This window comes from Lolium rigidum, chromosome 6 (assembly GCF_022539505.1).
Source record: "Lolium rigidum isolate FL_2022 chromosome 6, APGP_CSIRO_Lrig_0.1, whole genome shotgun sequence".
Classification (NCBI taxonomy): Eukaryota; Viridiplantae; Streptophyta; class Magnoliopsida; order Poales; family Poaceae; genus Lolium; species Lolium rigidum.
The window spans coordinates 156,047,101-156,073,580 of NC_061513.1; the positions used below are offsets into that span (position 1 = coordinate 156,047,101).

The 26,480-nt window shown below is 46.8% G+C and overlaps 1 protein-coding gene across 1 annotated transcript in view; it reads left to right on the forward strand.

Moving 5' to 3' along the window:
• LOC124666258 (protein RADIALIS-like 3) overlaps window positions 1-25,500 on the forward strand; it is a 31,701-nt gene extending 6,201 nt beyond the window's left edge. The window contains exons 2-3 of the mRNA XM_047203601.1: window positions 24,796-25,074; window positions 25,236-25,500. Of these exons, the coding sequence (XP_047059557.1) occupies window positions 24,809-25,074; window positions 25,236-25,257 (288 nt within the window). The 5' untranslated portion in view covers window positions 24,796-24,808 and the 3' untranslated portion in view covers window positions 25,258-25,500. The remainder of the gene's footprint in view (window positions 1-24,795; window positions 25,075-25,235) is intronic.
• The last annotated feature ends 980 nt before the right edge of the window (window positions 25,501-26,480 follow it).

Genomic DNA, 26,480 nt, shown 5'->3' on the forward strand with positions numbered 1-26,480 from the left:
AATAATGGAATGCCAAAATCAGCATGTACCTCTTTCCAGCGGGCACGAGAACAACATCGCGGAAGGCCCAAGTTTTTAGCTTGGGGAGTTTCGTAATCCCGCGCCTATACGGCTTCTTGTCCCGTGGTTCCAGCCTCTCCTCGGCTGCAACGTACACCTCCTCCGCCGGCGGAGACCAAACTAGGGTCGGGTCTAGCTCCTGCGGCATACCCCCCAGCCCCTCATCCTCCTCGAGGTCCTCCTCACCGTCCTCCCCACCGTCCTCCCCACTGTCCTCCCCACCGTCCTCCCCACCGTCCTCCTCGTCCTGCCCACCGTGCTCCTCACCGTCCTCCTCGTCCCCCCCACCCCACTGCTCCTCGTCATCATCCTCGGCTAGGGGAGGACTAGGAGAGGGGGTACGAAGTCGCCGTGGCTGGGCATTCTTCCTCCGTGGTGGAGGGCTAGGAGGACCGCTAGGAGGACGTGTCTGCGAGGAACCACTCGAAAGTCCCACAAGCTCAGCCACGGCCTTGATCTTCTTTTTGAAACCCCCTTTCTTTTTCTTGGCGGCATGTTTCAATCACCTGCAAACACAATGAAAAGAGTGGTTTATTAGTATGCAATGTAAACAGATGAATATTAGTGAAATCAACAATAATGCAAATATATAAGTAGATGAATATTAGTAGATACATCATAGTTTATTACAAATAGCACATAGTTCAGTACATAGATCATAGTTTATTACAAATAGCACATAGTTCAGTACATAGATCATAGTTTATTACAAATAGCACATAGTTCAGTACATAGGATAGCCTCACAATTACAACTACATAGATCAGTAGCCTATGTCGACATCCGTAATCGGACCACATGTTTCATCATCATCAGGCTCAGCGAACCAATAATCATCGATGAAACCTGGAGGTGGTCCATTAGGATATAGGTCAAGGCCTGCTTTGAACGCCTCGAGCAAACTTAGGTCTTCTACGGCACACACATCCTCAGCTTCATATTCTTCATTGTCTTCCTCCATAACCGCATCTTCTTCTTGCTCATCGTCTACGACCATGTTATCAACAACGGCCGACAAGTCGATAGTGAAATGACCGGGGAGCCCTTCTTCTTGATAAAAATCAACACTCCTTGTTGAGGGGTCTACGCGGCGGTAATCGTCCTTGTTTGGCGGGGGTGGCCTAATGCGTGAAGGAACCGTCATCACAACATCCCTTCCATGTAGACGCTTTGTCGGGTTTCGGCACGCGTACGGGAGATAGAATACTTGGAAGGCTTGGGTGGCCAAAATGTACACGTCCTCTCCCTTATAAACAGAGCTTCTTTCAACTTCTACCAATCCAATTTCAGGATCCCGTCTCACGCGACGTGGGTCGAGCCAGTGGCATTTGAATACGACGGGATTTAGCCCTTTGTCAAACCCGTAATTCAGCTCGTATATACCCTCGACTCTTCCATAGTAATGGAGTCCATCATCACCTTGACATACCACCCCGCTATTTATTGTCTTCTTGTTTGGACGGCTTGTTGTGTATTGATGGGTACTGGAAGCGATACCCGTTCACGTCATAAGAATTGAACGAGTCGACGGAATGGTTGAAGCCCCTAGCAATTTTTCGTAGCAAGGGATTCATATCTTTGTCAGTTCTTGCCTACAAGATTAGGACGACAAGTTTAGAACAAGAAATGACCGAGAAATGTCGACAGTGTGCAAGAAAATTTGGATAGGATAGTACCAAACCACGAGAACCAGCTACTGAAACCGTGACCGCCGCCCTTATCGAAAATATCCTTGGATTCTTCCGAGGTAGGATCCCTGTGGGTATACCTCCAATATTTAGCCGTGAATTGTCTATAACAATGAACGGAGGAAGAGTTAGCCACGAACATACGAGTGAATGTTTGCGAATAACTAAATGGTTAGCACTTACTTGATGTACGGCTTCACTTCCACCATGGTGTTCAAGACATATGAGTGGATCAACTCCCGCTCATGTAAATTGGTTGTGTACGGCTTCGAGCCACTTGACTTGCCGCCAAGCCCTATGAAGATGCTAAGCTTGGGTACATCTTCATTGTTGGCGGCATTGTAACTGGAGGACCGGGTTGTGCTTTGTGGGAATGTTGGGATCATAGTGCTTAGTGGTGAAGTTTGCCACCTCCACGTTCGGGACTGCCTCGGCTATGGATGCTTCGATCTTGCATTTATTGCCGGTCATCCGACGAAGCTTTTGTGTTTCTCTCTCGGGACCAAACGCCAACGGCCCCAATTCGGCCCCCCTTTAAGCATTCCTTCGCGAGGTGCGGGATCATATGTTGCATCGGATTAAAGAACGGCTGGAGGAAAGATCTTCTCTAGATTGCAAAGCAACATGGGTGCCTGTTCATCCAGCTTCTCAATCACTTTAGTGTCTAACTCCCTAGCACAAATCTGGCGGAAGAAATAACTCAACCTCGCTAGCACTCGCCAAGTCTTCTCAGGGACATAGCCTCGAATCATCACCGGCATTATCCGCTCAAGCCATACGTGGTAGTCATGACTCTTCAGTCCTTGTACTCGCAACATTTCAATGTTAAGACCCCTCATCCAGATTGGCTGCGAACCCATCGGGGAAAAACAAGGAGTCCTTCATCCATTGGAAGACCTCCCTTTTTGGGCCTTTGTGAGGCGGAACGGAGCGTGTGGCTTAGTCCAAGTTTTTTGGCACCATGAGGTGGCTGCATGTTCAACTCTGGCCTATCGCACAACTTTTCCTGGTCAATTCGAGCCTTTATGTTATCCTTCGTCTTCTCAGTGTTCACTATGGTGCTCCAAATGGCTTCACTGATATTCTTCTCGGTGTGCATTACATCAATGTTATGCGGGAGCTCGAGAAACTCAAAGTAAGGAAGCTTCCAGAAGCATGGCTTGTGGGTCCATTGGTGTGTCTCTCCATATCCCAAGAAACCATTCCCATCAGGGTTAGGCTGGAGAGCGTCTAACTCGGCCTTGGTTTCCTGTCCGGTCTTCGGAATTGGCTTCGGTGCATGGACAACACGGCCTTTTTTGAAACTCTTAACATCACTCCTGTATTCATGACTCTGCTCAAGGAACTATCGAGCTTCATCAAAGCAAGAATACTTGCCACCCTTGTTTAGCCAGAAGAAAGTCACGGCTTGCCTGCACTCCGGACAAGGCCACTTCCCATGTGTACACCACCCGCAGAACAAAGCTCGTGCTGGCAAGTCATGCGAGGGACGTGTGGTACCGGACATACATATCGAAGTGTTCCTTGTTTGCCGCGTCATAAGTTCGGATCCCGCGATCTTCCCGGCCAAGAAGCAAGTCATCAATCAGTGGTTCCAGATACACATTCATGTTCTTACCCGGGTATTTCGGTCCTGGGATTATCATCGACACAAACATGTACTCGATCTCGTGCAGACGCCAGGGGGTAGGTTCAGGGGAATAACAAACACTGGCCAACAACTGTATACCGCAGCCGACATACCATATGGATTGAACCCATCGGTTGATATCGCAATTGCTACGCTCCTCGGGTCACCAGCTTTCAGGGGATATTTCTTGACAAAGTTTTGCCATGCAGTACCATCCGACGGATGTATCATCTTGCCAGCTATGCAGTCTGATCCCTTCTACAGCCCACCTCATCTGCTGGGCGGTATCCTCGGTCATGAAGAGCCGCTGGATCCTCGGTAGGATCTGGAAGATAGCGGAGGATATTCTTGGCACCCGTGTACGCCTCTTCGACCATCACCATTGGTGTCAACCTCAAAGTACCTAGAGCTATTGCAATGGATGCAATAGTTTGTGTTAGCATGCTCCTCTCTGAATAGCATGCATCCCTTTGGACAAGCGTGTATCTGCTGAGATGACATCTTGAGGTCACTGAGCAATTTTTCGAATAGTAGAAGTTTTGCGGCAAGAGGTGCCCTTTCGGCAAAATGCTGCCATCGAGGACCAGAAGTTCATCGAACCCATCTCTGCACAGATTCCTGTGGCACTTAAAGGCCAAAAGGCGAGCGATGACATCTAGTTGGGTAACATCTGTATTTACGTGTAGGGGTTTTCGCGAAGCAAACAAAGCCTCGTAATACTTCTTTGTGTTTTCCTCCGGCTCCTCACTTGTCTCTCGCATCCCTAGATGTCTCCGCCTCTACATGAGGGCTTTCGGGCACATTACCATTAGCCAAGTTCTCTAGGCACCTATCAAACCCGAGTATCATATTCTCTCGTAGGCTGAATCTGCCGCACCTCCTTCCTAGCACGTTTCTTCGCCTTTTCTCCATGAAAAGTCCAAATCTTGTAGGACGGTTTGAACCCAGACTTGATCAGGTGAAGACTCATAGTTTCCTTGTCCTGTGTTTTTTGGTTAGCGCACTTACTACAAGGGCAAAAAACTGTCCTGGGTCTGCTAGGGATGTCAAACGCCCTGTCCACGAACTGCTTGGTCTTTTCTCCCCATTCCTCAGTATATTTCCACGGACCAATTCTGCCATCGTACATCCAGTCACGGTTATCCATCCTCTAATCAGCATCAAAACATACGAACTTAGTATTTATATCAAACATGATGCGCATTTCAAATTTTTCTTTTTTACGCATGCATCAACCCGAATCTCTACTAGGTGGGCTCCTAGCAGCCGCCGGATCCGTAGATTGAGTACGTTCTCCCTGCTCTACCCTGATCCGAGACAGAATTTCGGCAGCACCTCCCCGCTGCTCTCCCGATACACGTCTCGCCAAAAGCCGAGAGGGGTGTGCATCCGGAGAACAACGGGGACGCGCTGCCGAAATCCTGACTCGGATCGGGGTAGAGCAGGGAGAACGTACCCAACTACGCATCCGCCGACTGTCCCGATAAATGCCGTAAGAGTTACGCTTCATAATATGCGAGACCACTAATGCATATTTATCCGCGTAACCCTTACGGTCGGGGAAAGACGCCTAGGTATCGCGACAGACTTGGTGATCTAGACCCACAAAAAAAACCTAGGTGCACGAGAGGCGAACGGATTCTCACCCTCGAAGCGTGATCGACAGCCGGCGAAGAAGACCAATGACCCTCCGGCAAATTCCCCTCCGGGAAAACGGTCTCTCCGAGCAATACTCCTCAAGCACCCCAACAACGCCGGCCCTTGTGTCCACCTCGAAACATCGTCTGCATAGCGAGAAAACTAATTAGCGATAAAGACCATTTGTTTCCTCTAAATCCAACTATTATAAATACACTATTTCTAATTGTGCCCTAAATCCCATTACTAAAATAATTTCTATACTAAACTACTCTATTTTTTATGCAATTTTATTTTAACTACAAATTAGCATGCATAATATGTTTTAACTACCCTAAATACAATAAGTAATATGCAAATTTCAAAAAAAAAGAAAAATGCACACATACTGTGAGGGCCGGCAGCACTTTGCGGGCGAGCAGCAGCGGCAGCTCTGCGGGCGAGCAGCAGCAGCTGCGGGCGAGCGGGGGAGGGCCGGGTGCAGCTGCGGGCGGGGGAGGGCCGGGTGCAGCTGCGGGCGGGGGAGGGCCGGGTCGGGCGGGCGAGGGAGCGGCGGGGCAGGGCCGGGCGAGGGAGCGGCGGGGGAGGGCCGGACACGGCAGCGGTGGGGGATGGCTGGGTTGGGCGGGCGAGGGAGGGGCAGCGGCGCGCGGGGGATGCTTGGGTCGGGCCGGCGAGGGAGCGGCAGCGGCGGGGGAGCGGCAGCAGCGGGGGCGGGGGAGGGTAGATTGAGGCGGCGCGTACGGCGGGCGTGCGTGCGGTGGCGCGGTGCGAGGGGCGTGCGTGTGCGGCGGCGGCGTGGCGGCGGCGGCGGGCGTGCGTGTGTGCGTGTTTGTCTGTGTGGAGGAGAAGGGGGTCGGGCCGACACCCCTGATGCGCGTAAATGTACACGTCCGTTGGGAACCCCAAGAGGAAGGTATGATGCGCACAGTGGCAAGTTTTCCCTCAGAAAGAAACCAAGGTTTAATCGAACCAGGAGGAGCCAAGAAGCACGTAGAAGGTTGATGGTGGCGAAATGTAGTGCGGCGCAACACCAGGGATTCCGGCGCCAACGTGGAACCTGCACAACACAACCAAAGTACTTTGCCCCAACGAAACGGTGAGGTTGTCAATCTCACCGGCTTGCTGTAACAAAGGATTAACCGTATTGTGTGGAAGATGATTGTTTGCAAGAAAACGAGTAAAACAAGTATTGCAGTAGATTGTATGCGATGTAAAGAATAGGACCGGGGTCCACAGTTCACTAGAGGTGTCTCTCCCATAAGATAAAAGCATGTTGGGTGAACAAATTACAGTCGGGCAATTGACAAATAGAAAAGGGCATAACAATGCATATACATGATATGCTAAATATAGTGAGATTTAATTGGGCATTACGACAAAGTACATAGACCGCCATCCAACTGCATCTATGCCTAAAAAGTCCACCTTCAGGTTATCATCCGAACCCCATTCAGTATTAAGTTGCAAAGCAACAGACAATTGCATTAAGTATGGTGCGTAATGTAATCGACAACTACATCCTTAGACATAGAATCAATGTTTTATCCCTAGTGGCAACAACACATCCACAACCTTAGAACCTTCTGTCACGATCCCATATTTAATGGAGGCATGAACCCACTATCGAGCATAAATACTCCCTCTTGGAGTTAAGAGCAAAAACTTGGCCAGAGCCTCTACTAATAACGGAGAGCATGCAAGATCATAAACAACACATAAACAATAGATTGATAATCACCATAACATAGCATTCTCTATTCATCGGATCCCGACAAACACAACATATAGAATTACAGATAGATGATCTTGATCATGTTAGGCAGCTCACAAGATCCAACAATGAAGCACAATTAGGAGAAGACGACCATCTAGCTACTGCTATGGACCCATAGTCCAGGGGTGAACTACTCACTCATCACTCCGGAGGCGACCATGGCGGTGTAGAGTCCTCCGGGAGATGAATCCCCTCTCCGGCAGGGTGCCGGAGGCGATCTCCTGAATCCCCGAGATGGGATTCGCGGCGGCGGCGTCTCCGGAAGGTTTTCCGTATCGTGGATCTCGGTACTCGGGGTTTTCGCGACGGAGGCTTTAAGTAGGCGGAAGGGCAACGTGGGGGGCCACACGAGGGCCCCACACCACAGGTCGGCGCGGCCGGGGCACGGGCCGCGCCGCCCTATGGTGGCGGCGCCTCGTGGCCCCACTTCGACTCCCCTTCGGTCTTACGGAAGCTTCGTGCAAAAATAGGACCACGGGCGTTGATTTCGTCCAATTCCGAGAATATTTCCTTACTAGGATTTACGAAACCAAAAACAGCGAGAAAACAGCAAGCGGCTCTTCGGCATCTTGTTAATAGATTAGTTCCGGAAAATGCGTAAATACGACATATAATGTGCATAAAACATGTAGATATCATCAATAATGTAGCATGGAACATAAGAAATTATCGATACGTTGGAGACGTATCACCCCCCCCCCCCGTGCCTTATCCTCTTTCTTTGCCGTGCGAGCTTCCTTTGCCGTGCGGCAAAGGAGCTTTGCCGTGCGCCAGGGGGCGTTGCCGTGTGCTCTTGCACGGCAAAGATCTTTGCCGTGCGCTTTTGCACGGCAGAGGTCTTTGCCGTGCGTTTGTGCACGGCAATGAATTTTTTTTTAACATTCCACAATGCTTTCTTTTAGTTTAGGGTGTATATGCACCCTGGTGTAGAAACATCGTGTCCAATTACTTTTTCCTACAAAAGTTAATGTATTTGGGATATCATTTGTGATAAGGGGGTGAACATGCTGAATTTGTATGGTACTATCAAATTTTAACACATAATGTGAATTGTACCAGATTTTGTTAGTGAGTCTCACACCCCTAGGATATGTGCCAAAGTGTGCCTAACCTGGCTTTCCATGTGCATATGGACTAATAAAAACCAAACCTATCAAAAAGTATGTTGGTGCAACCTCGCGCGGTGAAATCTATGGGGGTAGACCCCCCGAGGCACGCAGACCGCCGTTATCGGAGGGGAATGACCGCCGGGCCACCGGAATGCCACCAAAACTTGCAAGTGGACCTAGGATATGTGTGAAGCTGTGGTGGAAGGTGTGATTCACCAAATGGTGCAAGGCATAGCTCCCATGTGTAGCATTCCTCTCTTTCAGGCGATAACACTTGGAAGATTCCTCGACTTGTAGGCTGAAGTGTCCCGCTGCGGGTATACCGGTGGCTACAATGTGCCAAAGTGTGCCAAACCTAGCTTTACATGTGTATATGGACTAAACAAAAATAAACCTATCAAAAAGTATGTTGGTGGAACCTCGCGCGGAGAAATCTAGGGGGGTAGACCACCCGAGGCACGCGAGACCGACTGTTTCGGGGAGAACGGCCGCCGGAGCACCGGAATACCACCAACACTTGCAAGTGAACCTAGGATATGTGTGAAAGTGTGGTGGAAGGTTTGATTCACCAAATGGTGCAAGGCATTGCTCCCATGTGTGAGATTCCTCTCTTTCGGGCGATAACACTTGGAAGATTCCTCGACTTGTAGGCTGAAGTGTCCCGCTGCGGGTATACCGGAGGCTATAGTGTGCCAAAGTGTGCCTAACCTGGCTTTCCATGTGCATATGGACTAATCAAAACCAAACCTATCAAAAAGTATGTTGGTGGAACCTCGCGCGGTGAAATCTATGGGGGTAGACCCCCCGAGGCACGCAGACCGCCGTTATCGGGGGGAATGACCGCGGGGGCACCGGAATGCCACCAAAACTTGCAAGTGGACCTAGGATATGTGTCAAAGTGTGTTGGAAGGTGTGATTCACCAAATGATGCAAGTCATTGCTCCCATGTGTGATATTCCTCTCTTTCGGGCGATAACACTTGGAAGATTTCTCGACTTGTAGGCTGAAGTGTCCCGCTGCGGGTATACTGATGCGCGTAGATGTACACGTCCGTTGGGAACCCCAAGAGGAAGGTATGATGCGTATAGAAGCAAGTTTCCCTCAGTATGAAACCAAGGTTTAATCGAACCAGTAGGAGCCAAGAAGCACGTTGAAGGTTGATGGTCGCGAAATGTGATGCGGCGCAACAACAGGGATTCCGGCGCCAACGTGGAATCTGCACAACAAAACCAAAGTACTTTGCCCCAACGAAACAGTGAGGTTGTCAATCTCACCGGCTTGCACGTAACAAAGGATTAAACGTATCGAGTGGAAGATGTTTGCAAAGAAAACGGTAAACACAAGTATTGCGATAAATTGTATGCTATGTAAAGAATAGGACCGGGGTCCACAGTTCACTAGAGGTGTCTCTCCCATAAGATAAAAGCATGTTGGGTGAACAAATTACAGTCGGGCAATTGACAAATAGAGAAAGGCATAACAATGCATATACATGATATGATAAATATAGTGAGATTTAATTGGGCATTACGACAAAGTACATAGACCGCCATCCAATCGCATCTATGCCTAAAAAGTCCACCTTCGAGGTTATCATCCGAACCCCTCCGGTATTAAGTTGCAAAGCAACGGACAATTGCATTAAGTATGGTGCGTAATGTAATCAACAACTACATCCTTAGACATAGCATCAATGTTTTATCCCTAGTGGCAACAGCACATCCACAACCTTAGAACTTTCCATCACTTGTCCCGGATTCAATGGAGGCATGAACCCACTATCGAGCATAAATACTCCCTCTTGGAGTTAAGAGTAAAAACTTGGCCAGAGCCTCTACTAGTAATGGAGAGCATGCAAGATCATAAACAACACATAAGCAATAGATTGATAATCACCATAATCATAGTACTCACTATCCATCGGATCCCGACAAACACAACATATAGTATTACAGATAGATGATCTTGATCATGTTAGGCAGCTCACAAGATCCAACAATGAAGCACAACAAGGAGAAGACGACCATCTAGCTACTGCTATGGACCCATGGTCCAGGGGTGGACTACTCACTCATCACTCCGGAGGCGACCATGGCGGTGTAGAGTCCTCCGGGAGATGAATCCCCTCTCCGGCAGGGTGCCGGGGCGATCCCAGAATCCCCCGAGATGGGATTCGCGGCGGCGGCGTCTCAGTAAGGTTTTCCGTATCGTGGCTCTCGGTACTGGGGGTTTCGCGACGGAAGCTTTAAGTAGGCGGAGGGTCAACGCGGGGGGCCACACGAGGGGCCCAGGGGGTAGGTCGGCGCGGCCAGGGCCTGGGCCGCGCCGGCCACCCTTCTGGCCGCCTCGTGGCCCCACTTCATTATCTCTTCGGTCTTCTGGAAGCTTCGTGCAAAAATAGGACCCTGGGCGAAAGTTTCGTCCAATTCCGAGAATATTTCTTTACTAGGATTTCGAAACCAAAAACAGCGAGAAAACGAGAATCGGCTCTTCGGCATCTTGTTAATAGGTTAGTTCCAGAAAATGCATAAATATGACATATAATGTGCATAAAACATGTAGGTATCATCAATAAAGTAGCATGGAACATAAGAAATTATCGATACGTTGGAGACGTATCAGCATCCCCAAGCTTAGTTCTGCTCGTCCCGAGCGAGTAAAACGATAACAAAGATAATTTCTGAAGTGACATGCCATCATAATCTTGATCATACTATTTGTAAACATATGTAATGAATGCAGCGATCAAAGCAAAGGTAATGACATGAGTAAACAAGTGAATCATATGACAAAGACTTTTCATGAATAGTACTTCAAGACAAGCATCAATAAGTCTTGCATAAGAGTTAACTCATAAAGCAATAAATCAAAGTAAAAGTGTTGAAGCAACACATAGGAAGATTAAGTTTCAGCAGTTGCTTTCAACTTGTAACACATATATCTCATGGATATTGTCAACATAAAGTAATATAACAAGTGCAATATGCAAGTATGTAGGAATCAATGCATAGTTCACACAAGTGTTTGCTTCTTAAGGTGGAGGGAGATAGGTAAACTGACTCAACAATAAAAGTAAAAGAAAGGTCCTTCAAAGAGGAAAGCATCGATTGCTATATTTGTGCTAGAGCTTTTATTTTGAAAACATAAAGAGAGCATAAAAGTAAAATTTTGAGAGGTGTTTGTTGTTGTCAACGAATGGTAGCGGGTACTCTAACCCCCTTGCCAGACAAACCTTCAAAGAGCGGCTCCCATTTTATTTTTATTTTTGTGTGGCACTCCTTCCAACCTTTCTTTCACAAACCATGGCTAACCGAATCCTCGGGTGCCTGCCAACAATCTCATACCATGAAGGAGTGCCTTTTTATTTTAGTTTTATTATGATGACACTCCTCCCCACCTTTGCTTTCTCAAGCCATGGCTAACCGAATCCTTCGGGTGCCGTCCAACAATCACATACCATGGAGGAGTGTCTATTTTTGTTAATTAATTTGGGACTGGGAATCCCATTGCCAGCTCTTTTTGCAAAATTATTGGATAAGCGGATGAAGCCACTAGTCCATTGGTGAAAGTTGCCCAACAAGATTGAAAGATAAACACCACATACTTCCTCATGAGCTATAAAACATTGACACAAATCAGAGGTGATAAATTTTGAATGGTTTAAAGGTAGCACTCAAGCAATTTACTTTGGAATGGCGGAGAAATACCATGTAGTAGGTAGGTATGGTGGACACAAATGGCATGAATATTGGCTCAAGTATTTGGATGCATGAGAAGTATTCCCTCTCGATACAAGGTTTAGGCTAGCAAGGTTTATTTGAAACAAACACAAGGATGAACCGGTGCAGCAAAACTCACATAAAAGACATATTGTAAACATTATAAGACTTTACACCGTCTTCCTTGTTGTTCAACCCAATACTAGAAATTATCTAGACCTTAGAGAGACCAATTATGCAAACCAAATTTTAGCATGCTCTATGTATTTCTTCACTAATAGGTGCAAAGTATATGATGCAAGAGCTTAAACATGAGAACAACAATTGCCAAGTATCACATTATCCAAGACATTTTACCAATTACTACATGTAGCATTTTCCAATTCCAACCATATAACAATTTAACGAAGAGGAAACTTCGCCATGAATATTATGAGCTAAGAACACATGTGTTCATACGAACCGAGAGGAGCGTGTCTCTCTCCCACACAAGGATGAACTTATTCAGAGAACTAAGATAACAAAACAAAAACAAAAATAAAAGCACACGGACGCTCCAAGTAAAGTACATAAGATGTGACCGAATAAAAATATAGTTTCACTAGAAGAAACCTGATAAGTTGTCGATGAAGAAGGGGATGCCTTGGGCATCCCCAAGCTTAGATGCTTGAGTCTTCTTAAAATATGCAGGGATGAACCACCGGGGCATCCCCAAGCTTAGACCTTTCACTCTTCTCGATCACATTATATCACCCTCTTCTATTGACCCTTGAAAACTTCCTTCACACCAAACTTCAAGCAAACTCATTAGAGGGTTAGTGCATAATCAAAAATTCACATGTTCAGAGGTGACACAATCATTCTTAACACTTCTGGACATTGCATAAAGCTACTGGACATTAATGGATCAAAGAAATGAATCCAACATAGCAAAAGAGGCAATGCGAAATAAAAGGCAGAATCTGTCAAAAACAGAACAGTCCGTAAAGACGAATTTTAGGATGGCACCAGACTTGCTCAAATGGAAAAACTCAAAACTAATGAAAGTTGCGTACATATCTGAGGATCACGCTCGTAAATTGGCAGATTTTTTCGAATTTTCTACAGAGAACTGTGCCCAGATTCGTGACAGACAGCAATGCTGTTTCTGCGCAGCAATCCCAAATATAACATCAACTTTGACATAGAAACTTTACTTGGCACAAAAACATGATAAGGAGAGGTTGCTACAGTAGTAAACAACTTCCAAGACTCAACAAAACAAAAATTGCTGTAGTAAAATAAACACATGGGTTATCTCCCAAGAAGTTCTTTCTTTATAGCATTAAGATGGGCTCAGCAGTTTTAATGATGCACTCGCAAGAAATAGTATTTGGAGCAAAAGAGAGCATCAAGAGGCAAATTCAAAACACATTTAAGTCTAACATGCTTCCTATGAAAAGGAATCTTGTAAATAAACAAGTTCATGAAGAGCAAAGTAACAAGCATAGGAAGATAAAAGAAGTGTAGCTTCAAAAATTTCAGCACATAGAGAGGTGTTTTAGTAACATGAAAATTTTTACAACCATATTTTCCTCTCTCATAATAACTTTCAGTAGCAACATGAGCAAACTCAACAATATAACTATCACATAAAGCATTCTTATCATGAGTCTCATGCATAAAATAATTACTACTCCCAACATAAGCATAGTCATTCTTATTAATTGTAGTGGGAGCAAATTCAACAAAGTAGCTATCATTATTATTCTCATCATCAAATATAGGAGACATAGTATCATCAAAGTAAATTTTCTCCTCAATGCTTGGGGGACTAAAAATATCATGCTCATCAAAACCAGCTTCCCCAAGCTTAGAATTTTCCATAGCATTAGCAACAATGGTGTTCAAAGCATTCATAGTAATAACATTCTCATTAGCATGCATATAAAGTTCCATGGGTTTCTTAATTCTTTCTTCAAACACATCATGTCCTAATTCAAGATAAAGTTCATAAAGATCTCTCATATTTTTGTTGTTTTTCATTATGCCTAACTAGTGAAAAATAAAAACAAGTACAGGACTAGACATGATAACAAAATAAATTAAACGCAAGTAACTAATTTTTTTGTGTTTTTGATATAGAGAGCAAGACAGTAAATAAAGTAAAACTAGCAACTAATTTTTTTGTGTTTTGTTTAGGTGCAGCAAACAAAGTAGTAAATAAAATAAAGCAAGACAAAAACAAAGTAAAGAGATTGAGAAGTGGAGACTCCCCTTGCAGCGTGTCTTGATCTCCCCGGCAACGGCGCCAGAAATTTATGCTTGATGCGCGTAGATGTACACGTCCGTTGGGAACCCCAAGAGGAAGGTATGATGCGTATAGAAGCAAGTTTCCTCAGTATGAAACCAAGGTTTAATCGAAGCAGTAGGAGCCAAGAAGCTCGTTGAAGGTTGATGGTCGCGAAATGTGATGCGGCGCAACAACGAGGATTCCGGCGCCAACGTGGAATCTGCACAACAAAACCAAAGTACTTTGCCCCAACGAAACGGTGAGGTTGTCAATCTCACCGGCTTGCTGTAACAAAGGATTAAACGTATCGAGTGGAAGATGTTTGCAAAGAAAACAGTAAACACAAGTATTGCGATAGAATTGTATGCTATGTAAAGAATAGGACCGGGGTCCACAGTTCACTAGAGGTGTCTCTCCCATAAGATAAAAGCATGTTGGGTGAACAAATTACAGTCGGGCAATTGACAAATAGAGAAAGGCATAACAATGCATATACATGATATGATAAATATAGTGAAATTTAATTGGGCATTACGACAAAGTACATAGACCGCCATCCAACTGCATCTATGCCTAAAAAGTCCACCTTCAGGTTATCATCCGAACCCCTCCGAGTATTAAGTTGCAAAGCAACGGACAATTGCATTAAGTATGGTGCATAATGTAATCAACAACTACATCCTTAGACATAGCATCAATGTTTTATCCCTAGTGGCAACAGCACATCCACAACCTTAGAACTTTCTCGTCACCGTCCTGCATTCAATGGAGGCATGAACCCACTATCGAGCATAAATACTCCCTCTTGGAGTTAAGAGTAAAAACTTGGCCAGAGCCTCTACTAGTAACGGAGAGCATGCAAGATCATAAACAACACATAAGCAATAGATTGATAATCACCATAATCATAGTACTCACTATCCATCGGATCCCGACAAACACAACATATAGTATTACAGATAGATGATCTTGATCATGTTAGGCAGCTCACAAGATCCAACAATGAAGCACAACAAGGAGAAGACGACCATCTAGCTACTGCTATGGACCCATGGTCCAGGGGTGGACTACTCACTCATCACTCCGGAGGCGACCATGGCGGTGTAGAGTCCTCCGGGAGATGAATCCCCTCTCCGGCAGGGTGCCGGGGGCGATCTCCAGAATCCCCCGAGATGGGATTCGCGGCGGCGGCGTCTCTGTAAGGTTTTCCGTATCGTGGCTCTCGGTACGGGGGTTTCGCGACGAAGCTTTAAGTAGGCGGAGGGTCAACGCGGGGGCCACACGAGGGGCCCAGGGGGTAGGTCGGCGCGGCCGGGGCTCGGGCCGCGCCGGCCACCCTTCCGGCCGCCTCGTGGCCCCACTTCATTATCTCTTCGGTCTTCCGGAAGCTTCGTGCAAAAATAGGACCCCGGGCGAAAGTTTCGTCCAATTCCGAGAATATTTCTTTACTAGGATTTCTGAAACCAAAAATAGCAGAAAACAGACAGCGGCTCTTCGGCATCTTGTTAATAGGTTAGTTCCAGAAAATGCATAAATATGACATATAATGTGCATAAAACATGTAGGTATCATCAATAAAGTAGCATGGAACATAAGAAATTATCGATACGTTGGAGACGTATCATATACCGGTGGCTACAATGTGCCAAAGTGTGCCAAACCTAGCTTTCCATGTGTATATGGCCTAAAAAAACTAACCTATCAAAAAGTATGTTGGTGGAACCTCGCGCGGAGAAATCTAGGGGGGTAGACCCCCCGAGGCACGCAAACCGCTGTTTTCGGGGGAGAACGGCTGCCGGAGCACCGGAATACCACCAACACTTGCAAGTGGACCTAGGATATGTGTGAAAGTGTGGTGGAAGGTGTGATTCACCAAATGGTGCAAGGCATAGCTCTCATGTGTGAGATTCCTCTCTTTCGGGCGATAACACTTGGAAGATTCCTCGACTTGTAGGCTGAAGTGTCCCGCTACGGGTATACCGGAGGCTATAGTGTGCCAAATTGTGCCAAACCTAGCTTTCCATGTGTATATGGCCTAAAAAAACTAAACCTATCAAAAAGTATGATGGTGGAACCTCGCGCGGAGAGATCTAGGGGGGTAGACCACCCGAGGCACGCAGACCGTTGTTTTCGGGGGGGAATGACCGCCGGGGCACCGGAATGCCACGAAAACTTGCAAGTGGACCTAGGATATGTGTGAAAGTGTGTTGGAAGGTGTGATTCACCAAATGGTGCAAGGCATTGCTCCCATGTGTGAGATTCCTCTCTTTCGGGCGATAACACTTGGAAGATTCCTCGACTTGTAGGCTGAAGTGTCCCGCTGCGGGTATACCGGAGGCTATAGTGTGCCAAAGTGTGCCAAACCTAGCTTTCCATGTGTATATGGCCTAAAAAAACTAAACCTATCAAAAAGTATGTTGGTGGAACCTCGCGCGGAGAGATCTAGGGGGGTAGACCCCCCGAGGCACGCAGACCGCCGTTATCGGGGGGAATGTCCGCCGGGGCACCGGAATGCTACCAAAACTTGCAAGTGGACCTAGGATATGTGTCAAAGTGTGTTGGAAGGTGTGATTCACCAAATGGTGCAAGTCATTGCTCCCATGTGTGACATTCCTCTCTTTCGGGCGATAACACTTGGAAGATTCCTCGACTTGTAGGCTGAAGTGTCCCGCTGCGGGTATACCGGTGGCTACAATGTGCCAAAGTGTGCCAAACCTAGCTTTCCATGTGTATATGGCCTAAACAAAACTAAACCTATCAAAAAGTATGTTGGTGGAACCTCGTGCGGAGAAATCTAGGGGGATAGACCCCCGAGCCACGCAAACCGCTGTTTTCGGGGGAGAACGGCCGCCGGAGCACCGGAATACCACCAACACTTGCAAGTGGACCTAGGATATGTGTGAAAGTGTGGTGGAAGGTGTGATTCACCAAATGGTGCAAGGCATTGCTCCCATGTGTGAGATTCCTCTCTTTCGGGCGATAACACTTGGAAGATTCCTCGACTTGTAGGCTGAAGTGTCCCGCCGCGGGTATACCGGAGGCTATAGTGTGCCAAAGTGTGCCAAACCTAGCTTTCCATGTGTATATGGCCTAAACAAAACTAAACCTATCAAAAAGTATGATGGTGGAACCTCGCGCGGAGAGATCTAGGGGGGTTGACCCCCCGAGGCACGCAGACCGCCGTTATCGGGGGGGAATGACCGCCGGGGCACCGGAATGCCACCAAAACTTGCAACTGGACCTAGGATATGTGTCAAAGTGTGTTGGAAGGTGTGATTCACCAAATGGTGCAAGGCATTGCTCCCATGTGTGACATTCCTCTCTTTCGGGCGATAACACTTGGAAGATTCCTCGACTTGTAGGTCGAAGTGTCCCGCTGCGGGTATACCGGTGGCTACAATGTGCCAAAGTGTGCCAAACCTAGCTTTCCATGTGTATATGGCCTAAACAAAACTAAACCTATCAAAAAGTATGTTGGTGGAACCTCGTGCGGAGAAATCTAGGGGAGTAGACCCCCCCGAGGCACGCAAACCGCTGTTTTCGGGGGAGAACGGCCGCCGGAGCACCGGAATACCACCAACACTTGCAAGTGGACCTAGGATATGTGTGAAAGTGTGGTGGAAGGTGTGATTCACCAAATGGTGCAAGGCATTACTCCCATGTGTGAGATTCCTCTCTTTCGGGCGATAACACTTGGAAGATTCCTCGACTTGTAGGCTGAAGTGTCCCATCGCGGGTATACCGGAGGCTATAGTGTGCCGAAGTGTGCCAAACCTAGCTTTCCATGTGTATATGGCCTAAACAAAACTAAACCTATCAAAAAGTATGTTGGTGGAACCTCGCGCGGAGAAATCTAGGGGGGTAGACCCCCCGAGCTCACGCAGACCGCTGTTTTCGGGGGAGAACGGCCGCCGGAGCACCGGAATACCACCAACACTTGCAAGTGGACCTAGGATATGTGTGAAAGTGTGGTGGAAGGTGTGATTCACCAAATGGTGCAAGGCATTGCTCCCATGTGTGAGATTCCTCTCTTTCGGGCGATAACACTTGGAAGATTCCTCGACTTGTAGGCTGAAGTGTCCCGCTGCGGGTATACCGGTGGCTATAGTGTGGCAAAGTGTGCCAAACCTAGCTTTCCATGTGTATATGGCCTAAACAAAACTAAACCTATCAAAAAGTATGTTGGTGGAACCTCGCGCGGAGAGATCTAGGGGGGTAGACCCCCCGAGGCACGCAGACCGCCGTTATCGGGGGGGAATGACCGCCGGGGTACCGGAATGCCACCAAAACTTGCAACTGGACCTAGGATATGTGTCAAAGTGTGTTGGAACGTGTGATTCACCAAATGGTGCAAGGCATAGCTCCCATGTGTGAGATTCCTCTCTTTCGGGCGATAACACTTGGAAGATTCCTCGACTTGTAGGCTGAAGTGTCCCGCTTCGGGTATACCGGTGGCTACAATGTGCCAAAGTGTGCCAAACCTAGCTTTCCATGTGTATATGGCCTAAACAAAACTAAAACTATCAAAAAGTATGTTGGTGGAACCTCGTGCGGAGAAATCTAGGGGGTAGACCCCCGAGGCACGCAAACCGCCGTTTCGGGGAGAACGGCCACCGGAGCACCGGAATACCACCAACACTTGCAAGTGGACCTAGGATATGTGTGAAAGTGTGGTGGAAGGTGTGATTCACCAAATGGTGCAAGGCATTGCTCCCATGTGTGAGATTCCTCTCTTTCGGGCGATAACACTTGGAAGATTCCTCGACTTGTAGGCTGAAGTGTCCCGCTGCGGGTATACCGGAGGCTATAGTGTGCCAAAGTGTGCCAAACCTAGCTTTCCATGTGTATATGGACTAAACAAAACTAAACCTATCAAAAAGTATGATGGTGGAACCTCGCGCGGAGAGATCTAGGGGGGTAGACCCCCCGAGGCACGCAGACCGTCGTTATCGGGGGGGAATGACCGCCGGGGCACCGGAATGCCACGAAAACTTGCAAGTGGACCTAGGATATGTTTCAAAGTGTGTTGGAAGGTGTGATTCACCAAATGGTGCAAGGCATTGCTCCCATGTGTGACATTCCTCTCTTTCGGGCGATAACACTTGGAAGATTCCTCGACTTGTAGGCTGAAGTGTCCCGCTGCGGGTATACCGGTGGCTACAATGTACCAAAGTGTGCCAAACCTAGCTTTCCATGTGTATATGGCCTAAAAAAAACTAAACCTATCAAAAAGTATGTTGGTGGAACCTCGTGCGGAGAAATCTAGGGGGGTAGACCCCCCGAGTTACGCAGACCGCTGTTTTCGGGGGAGAACGGCCGCCGGAGCACCGGAATACCACCAACACTTGCATGTGGACCTAGGATATGTGTGAAAGTGTGGTGGAAGGTGTGATTCACCAAATGGTGCAAGGCATTGCTCCCATGTGTGAGACCCCTCTCTTTCGGGCGATAACACTTGGAAGATTCCTCGACTTGTAGGCTGAAGTGTCCCGCTGCGGGTATACCGGAGGCTATAGTGTGCCAAAGTGTGCCAAACCTAGCTTTCCATGTGTATATGGCCTAAACAAAACCAAACCTATCAAAAAGTATGTTGGTGGAACCTCGCGCGGAGAAATCTAGCGGGGTAGACCCCCCGAGCTCACGCAGACCGCTGTTTTCGGGGGAGAACGGCCGCCGGAGCACCGGAATACCACCAACACTTGCAAGTGGACCTAGGATATGTGTGAAAGTGTGGTGGAAGGTGTTATTCACCAAATGGTGCAAGGCATTGCTCCCATGTGTGAGATTCCTCTCTTTCGGGCGATAACACTTGGAAGATTCCTCGACTTGTAGGCTGAAGTGTCCCGCTGCGGGTATACCGGAGGCTATAGTGTGGCAAAGTGTGCCAAACCTAGCTTTCCATGTGTATATGGCCTAAACAAAACTAAACCTATCAAAAAGTATGTTGGTGGAACCTCGCGCGGAGAGATCTAGGGGGGTAGACCCCCCGAGGCACGCAGACCGCCGTTATCGGGGGGAATGACCGCCGGGGCACCGGAATGCCACGAAAACTTGCAAGTGGACCTAGGATATGTTTCAAAGTGTGTTGGAAGGTGTGATTCACCAAATGGTGCAAGGCATTGCTCCCATGTGTGACATTCCTCTCTTTCGGGCGATAACACTTGGAAGATTCCTCGACTTGTAGGCTGAAGTGTCCCGCTGCGGGTATACCGGTGGCTACAATGTATCAAAGTGTGACAAACCTAGCTTTCCATGTGTATATGGCCTAAACAAAACTAAAACTATCAAAAAGTATGTTGGTGGAACCTCGTGCGGAGAAATCTAGGGGGGTAGACCCCCCGAGGCACGCAGACCGCTGTTTTCTGGGGAGAACGGCCGCCGGAGCACCGGAATACCACCAACACTTGCATGTGGACCTAGGATATGTGTGAAAGTGTGGTGGAAGGTGTGATTCACCAAATGGTGCAACGCATTGCTCCCATGTGTGAGATTCCTCTCTTTCGGGCGATAACACTTGGAAGATTCCTCGACTTGTAGGCTGAAGTGTCCCGCTGCGGGTATACCGGAGGCTATAGTGTGCCAAAGTGTGCCAAACCTAGCTTTCCATGTGTATATGGCCTAAACAAAACCAAACCTATCAAAAAGTATGTTGGTGGAACCTCGCGCGGAGAAATCTAGCGGGGTAGACCCCCCGAGCTCACGCAGACCGCTGTTTTCGGGGGAGAACGGCCGCCGGAGCACCGGAATACCACCAACACTTGCAAGTGGAACTAGGATATGTGTGAAAGTGTGGTGGAAGGTGTGATTCACCAAATGGTGCAAGGCATTGCTCCCATGTGTGAGATTCCTCTCTTTCGGGCGATAACACTTGGAAGATTCCTCGACTTGTAGGTCGAAGTGTCCCGCTCGCGGGTATACCGGAGGCTATAGTGTGGCAAAGTGTGCCAAACCTAGCTTTCCATGTGTATATGGCCTAAACAAAACTAAACCTATCAAAAAGTATGTTGGTGGAACCTCGCGCGGAGAGATCTAGGGGGTAGACCCCCCGAGGCACGCAGACCGCCGTTATCGGGGGGGAATGACCGCCGGGGTACCAGAATGCCACCAAAACTTGCAACTGGACCTAGGATATGTGTCAAAGTGTGTTGGAAGGTGTGATTCACCAAATGGTGCAAGGCATAGCTCCCATGTGTGACATTCCTCTCTTTCGGGCGATAACACTTGGAAGATTCCTCGACTTGTAGGCTGAAGTGTCCCGTCGCGGGTATACCGGTGGCTACAATGTGCCAAAGTGTGCCAAACCTAGCTTTCCATGTGTATATGGCCTAAACAAAACTAAACCTATCAAAACGTATGTTGGTGGAACCTCGCGCGGAGAAATCTAGGGGGTAGACCCCCGAGCTCACGCGACCGCTGTTTCGGGGAGAACGGCCGCCGGAGCACCGGAATACCACCAACACTTGCAAGTGGACCTAGGATATGTGTGAAAGTGTGGTGGAAGGTGTGATTCACCAAATGGTGCAAGGCATTGCTCCCATGTGTGAGATTCCTCTCTTTCGGGCGATAACACTTGGAAGATTCCTCGACTTGTAGGCTGAAGTGTCCCGCTGCGGGTATACCGGAGGCTATAGTGTGGCAAAGTGTGGCAAACCTAGCTTTCCATGTGTATATGGCCTAAACAAAACTAAACCTATCAAAAATTATGTTGGTGGAACCTCGCGCGGAGAGATCTAGGGGGTAGACCCCCCGAGGCACGCAGACCGCCGTTATGGGGGGGGGGGGGAATGACCGCCGGGGTACCAGAATGCCACCAAAACTTGCAACTGGACCTAGGATATGTGTCAAAGTGTGTTGGAAGGTGTGATTCACCAAATGGTGCAAGGCATAGCTCCCATGTGTGACATTCCTCTCTTTCGGGCGATAACACTTGGAAGATTCCTCGACTTGTAGGCTGAAGTGTCCCGCTGCGGGTATACCGGTGGCTACAATGTGCCAAAGTGTGCCAAACCTAGCTTTCCATGTGTATATGGCCTAAACAAAACTAAACCTATCAAAAAGTATGTTGGTGGAACCTCGCGCGGAGAAATCTAGGGGGGTAGACCCCCCGAGGCACGCAGACCGCCGGAGCACCGGAATACCACCAACAACACTTGCATGTGGACCTAGGATATGTGTGAAAGTGTGGTGGAAGGTGTGATTCACCAAATGGTGCAAGACATAGCTCCCATATGTGACCTTCCCCTCTCTTTCGGGCGATAACACTTAGAAGATTCCCCGAACGCGGTTTATTTGCTCCGAAACCCTAATATGTTGGAGGGGGAGTGAGGACTTAGAGTACTTGTCATATTGTAAAAATATGGTATACAAATTGTATTAATGAAGATGTGTAGTACTTGTCATGTTTCAAGAATAAATATAAGCATTAAAATAAGTACAATATAAAGAAAAAAGAGAAAATGGAACAAGGCACACGGCAAAGGCAAAAACTGCACGGCAAAGGGCGCTTTGCCGTGCGACCTAGTCCTGCGCACGGCAAAGGATTTCACACGGCAACTGTTTGTTCTCTTTGCCGTGCGGGTTTTCATTGCCGTGTGCTTTCCTGTGTCTTTGCCGTGCCCTTCCTCTTTGCCGTGCGCTGTACCTCCTCTTTGCTGTGCGCTCGCCTTCGCCGTGTGTTTTGACTTTGTTTGCACGGCAACGATTTCTTTGCCGTGCGCGAGCACACGGCAATAGGTGGTTGCACGGTAGCGGCTGTTTTTCCCGTAGTGAAAGGTCCGTCCGCGCGGGTTCTGTGCGCCGGCGCGAAAATATCTCAATTTTTTTAAAATAAAATTCAAAATTTTTTCCACTCCATTTTTTTTCCTATTTTTTAAGAATTTCTATTATTTCAGTTATTTGCATAGATTAGTCTCTATCTCTAACTACACTTATCTCTAGTCAAATTACTTTACTCGTGATCAAACTTTCCGCTCGGTCACCTATCCTCCCGCTGAGTTCCATCCCTTCCCGCATCCAAGTGCTTCGCGCGCATGTATGTGATACTAGTATCATATCAATCCTATTAACATGTTGGTCGATGTCACATTTCTTTAGTGTTTGAATTTCAAATAATTCTTTTAATAAACAAAAGTAATGTTGTAATAATAATTTTGAATAAATAAATGAACATTAACTTTTTAATTTGTATTATTTTTTATTTTTTTCAATTTTTTTTTGCCAAACCTAGAACCTAAAAATTTGAAAATCTAAAAATTAGGTAAAAGTAATACTAATCTTTATGCAGGATGCAATTATTAATTTTAATTTTTTAAAAAATAAAAAAATATATAAAATCTGAAATTTATAGCAAAAACTAAAATCTTCCTGCTTTCGTATTTTCATTTCGAATTTTGAGAATCAAAAAATTGTCTAACCCAGGTGAATTCGGATGTAAATTTTTCCCACGATCACTTTGATATATTATACTTTTTTTCGACGTCGTATGCAAAAGTTATTGCGGTTTTACCATTTTTCAAAACTTTTTTGCAAAAAAAGTGAAAATTCAAATTTGTTAATTTTCCCTAATACTAGGTTGCATAACATACAAGAATCTGAAAACATTTTATTTTTTCGAATTTTCTATCATTTTATTTCCTATTTTACAGTGTTAAAAAAGACGATCCGGGGGGGGGGGGGGGGGGGGGGGTGCGTGGGGAGCCAAAAACCAGAAAAACCTTTAATCCCGGTTGGTCCCTTTAGTCCCGGTTGGTGTCCCCAACCGTGATTAAAGGTTCCTGCCCTGGCCGCAGCCCACCGTAGCCCTTTAGTCCCGGTTGCCCGAGCATTAGTCTCGGTTCACCAGCAGAACCGGGACTAAAGACCCCATTAGTCCCGGGTCAAAGTATTTGGGGGCTAATGGGTTGGGATGGAAGGCCTTTTTTCTACTAGTGAACATCATTTTGACATAGGAATAGCTTAGCACACACCAGCCATCCCCTGCGAAAATTTATGAGTAACGTCCCAACATACCCAATATATTACAACTAAACTGAAAGCATTATACAGTCTTTGTGACAGGCAAAATTAACAAAACGGGCTAAGTGACAGGCATGCGCTGAGGTTCAGTCGATTTTCGGTCTTTGTTTCTCAATTTCCTTGTGTTCTCATGCCATTAGGTAAGTGTGTATATCTTTCGTAGAACTTGTAAGGCTCGATTATTGTGGTTGTGGCTGTGTTGAGCTGAACTTTTTCTTTCTTTTCTATCTGTATTAGCAATAGGTGAATAAATAGTGGTTAACCAAACGAAAGGAATTTCGAAATTAGACAACATCTAGTTAGATAGATTACAAATGGATCTAATCCACCTTAGTGCGGAAGGGAGCCAGGAAAGGTCGTCAATAATTCATCCGAATCTCTGTTCGTGTGGTCTCCGATTGTACACATGAGCAGTGTCCTGAGGCCAGTGGCAAGTCGCCGGGATGCATGTCACGGTAAATATCCTCCTATCAATAAGGAACCGGCGTAGGAGTTGCGTATCGACAAGACCTAGATATGTACCTATCTAGCTAAGTCGTAGATGCAGTCGGAGGAGAAAGATAAAAAGTCGAGAGATCTCCACTTCCCTTGGACGCAATATCTGTTGTTTCATAGCACTGGCAGCTGTGGCTCTCCACGCTCTGGCTCACTTATGCCATATTCTCCATGTCTCCGTCTTTGAGCCCACAAGAGACCCTGCAGCTAGCCTTTGTTCCACTTCCAGCACCTACGTGCATCCTATAAGTACCAGCCCTGCCCACACTCTTCTCTTCACAATCACAAGCCTAGCACACATAGCTATATAACTATAACCCATCGATCGATTACTAGGAAGTTCAGCTAGTGAACAGAGAGACCGATCGAGCAGATCTTTCAAACAAAGATCGTACATAGTATTTGGATGGCGTCGATGTCGATGAACTCGTCGAGGCCGCAGTGGACGGCGAAGCAGAACAAGCAGTTCGAGCAGGCGCTGGCGGTGTACGACAAGGAGACGCCGGACAGGTGGCACAACATCGCGCGCGCCGTGGGTGGCAAGTCTGCCGACGAGGCCAGGCGCTACTACGAGCTGCTCGTGGAGGATGTCAAGCGCATCGAGGCAGGCAGGGTGCCGTTCCCGGCGTACAGGTACCCTGGTGGCGCCATGGGCGGGTACGAGGCCGACAGGTACGCCCTACTGAGGAAAGGGAACCCTTCTTCAAGAGCAGTCCCAAATTGATTCTGATTTTATCGCACATGGCTTACTGATCGGTAGATTTATGGAGTTTATATAGAAATAGTTGTCTGCCTGCTGTTTGCTAATGTGGAAGCTTTTGCTCCACTGTCAGGCTGAAGCACCTGAAGATCTAGGCGGCATACATGAATGACTACGAAGCAGCGCTATGCAAGTCGGCCTGTCCGCCGTCATGCGCGCGTCTGCCAAGTGCCGACAAGCAAGTGACCAGGAGCATGCATCGATCGTCATCCGATCATGCGTGCATGTAGATAAGCAGGAATAGTTACTAATTTGTACTTACATCAATCTATCTCTGTACTGTCCGTCCCATATATGAACAAAGAAAGGTAATCCATATATGTATATAATTGGTATCCTCACTCGTTTGATGATGTTGTTTGACGAGACATTTGCCTCATTTGAGTGGCTCTTCACCACTTTTCTAGCTGCACATAATGGTAGGCTAACTAGAACAATTTATATCGACCAAGATGCTGGAATGGGAAAAATTGTAGAGGCTATCTTCACGGAATTAATCATACCATACCATGGACAATGTACCTTCCACATATTGCGAAATGCTGTCATCTAGATATATATGTCATGCTTACTAAGTATGATTGTAGAGTTTTCCATGTTGGAGACCGTTTCTGTAGGATACAAGCAGAAGGGAGATCTCTTTCTGGTTAACTTCTCGCCAAATCTATTTATGAACTTAGCCACGAAAAATTATAAAAAAGTGTTTGAAGAAACAAATTCAACTCCAAAGGCTACCTTGAGATTATGAAATAAATGTCCGCAAAATTCATAGTCGATCTTGGTACTCGAACTTTAAACTTAGGAAAAAATTGTGTATGGCAATACGCACTAGTAGAAAAGAGGGCTTTGGTTTTTTGCTCCAAACAGCATTAGCAACGGATTTGGCACGAACCGGTGCTAAAGAGGTCATTAGCACCAGTTCGTGCGGTCTGAACGTCCAAGGGACCAGCCGCGGCATTAGCACCGGTTCGTGCGGGACCTTTAGCACGAACTGGTGCTAAAGGTTTTTCTGCTCCCATGCACCTCCACACCCCCCCCCGGATCGCTTTTTTTAACACTGTAAAATAGAAAAGAAAATGATAGAAAATTCAAAAAATAAAATGTTTTCAGATTCTTGTATGTTGGTTAGCCAATTTTTAGATTCTCAAAATTTCAAAGGAAAATATAAAAGCAGAAAGATTTTAGTTTTTTCTAGAAATTTAGGATTTTATATATTTTTATTATTTTTTAAAAATAAAAATTAATAATTGCATCCTGCATAAAGATTACTATTACTTTTAGCAAATTATAAGATTTACAAATTTTCAGGTTTTAGGTT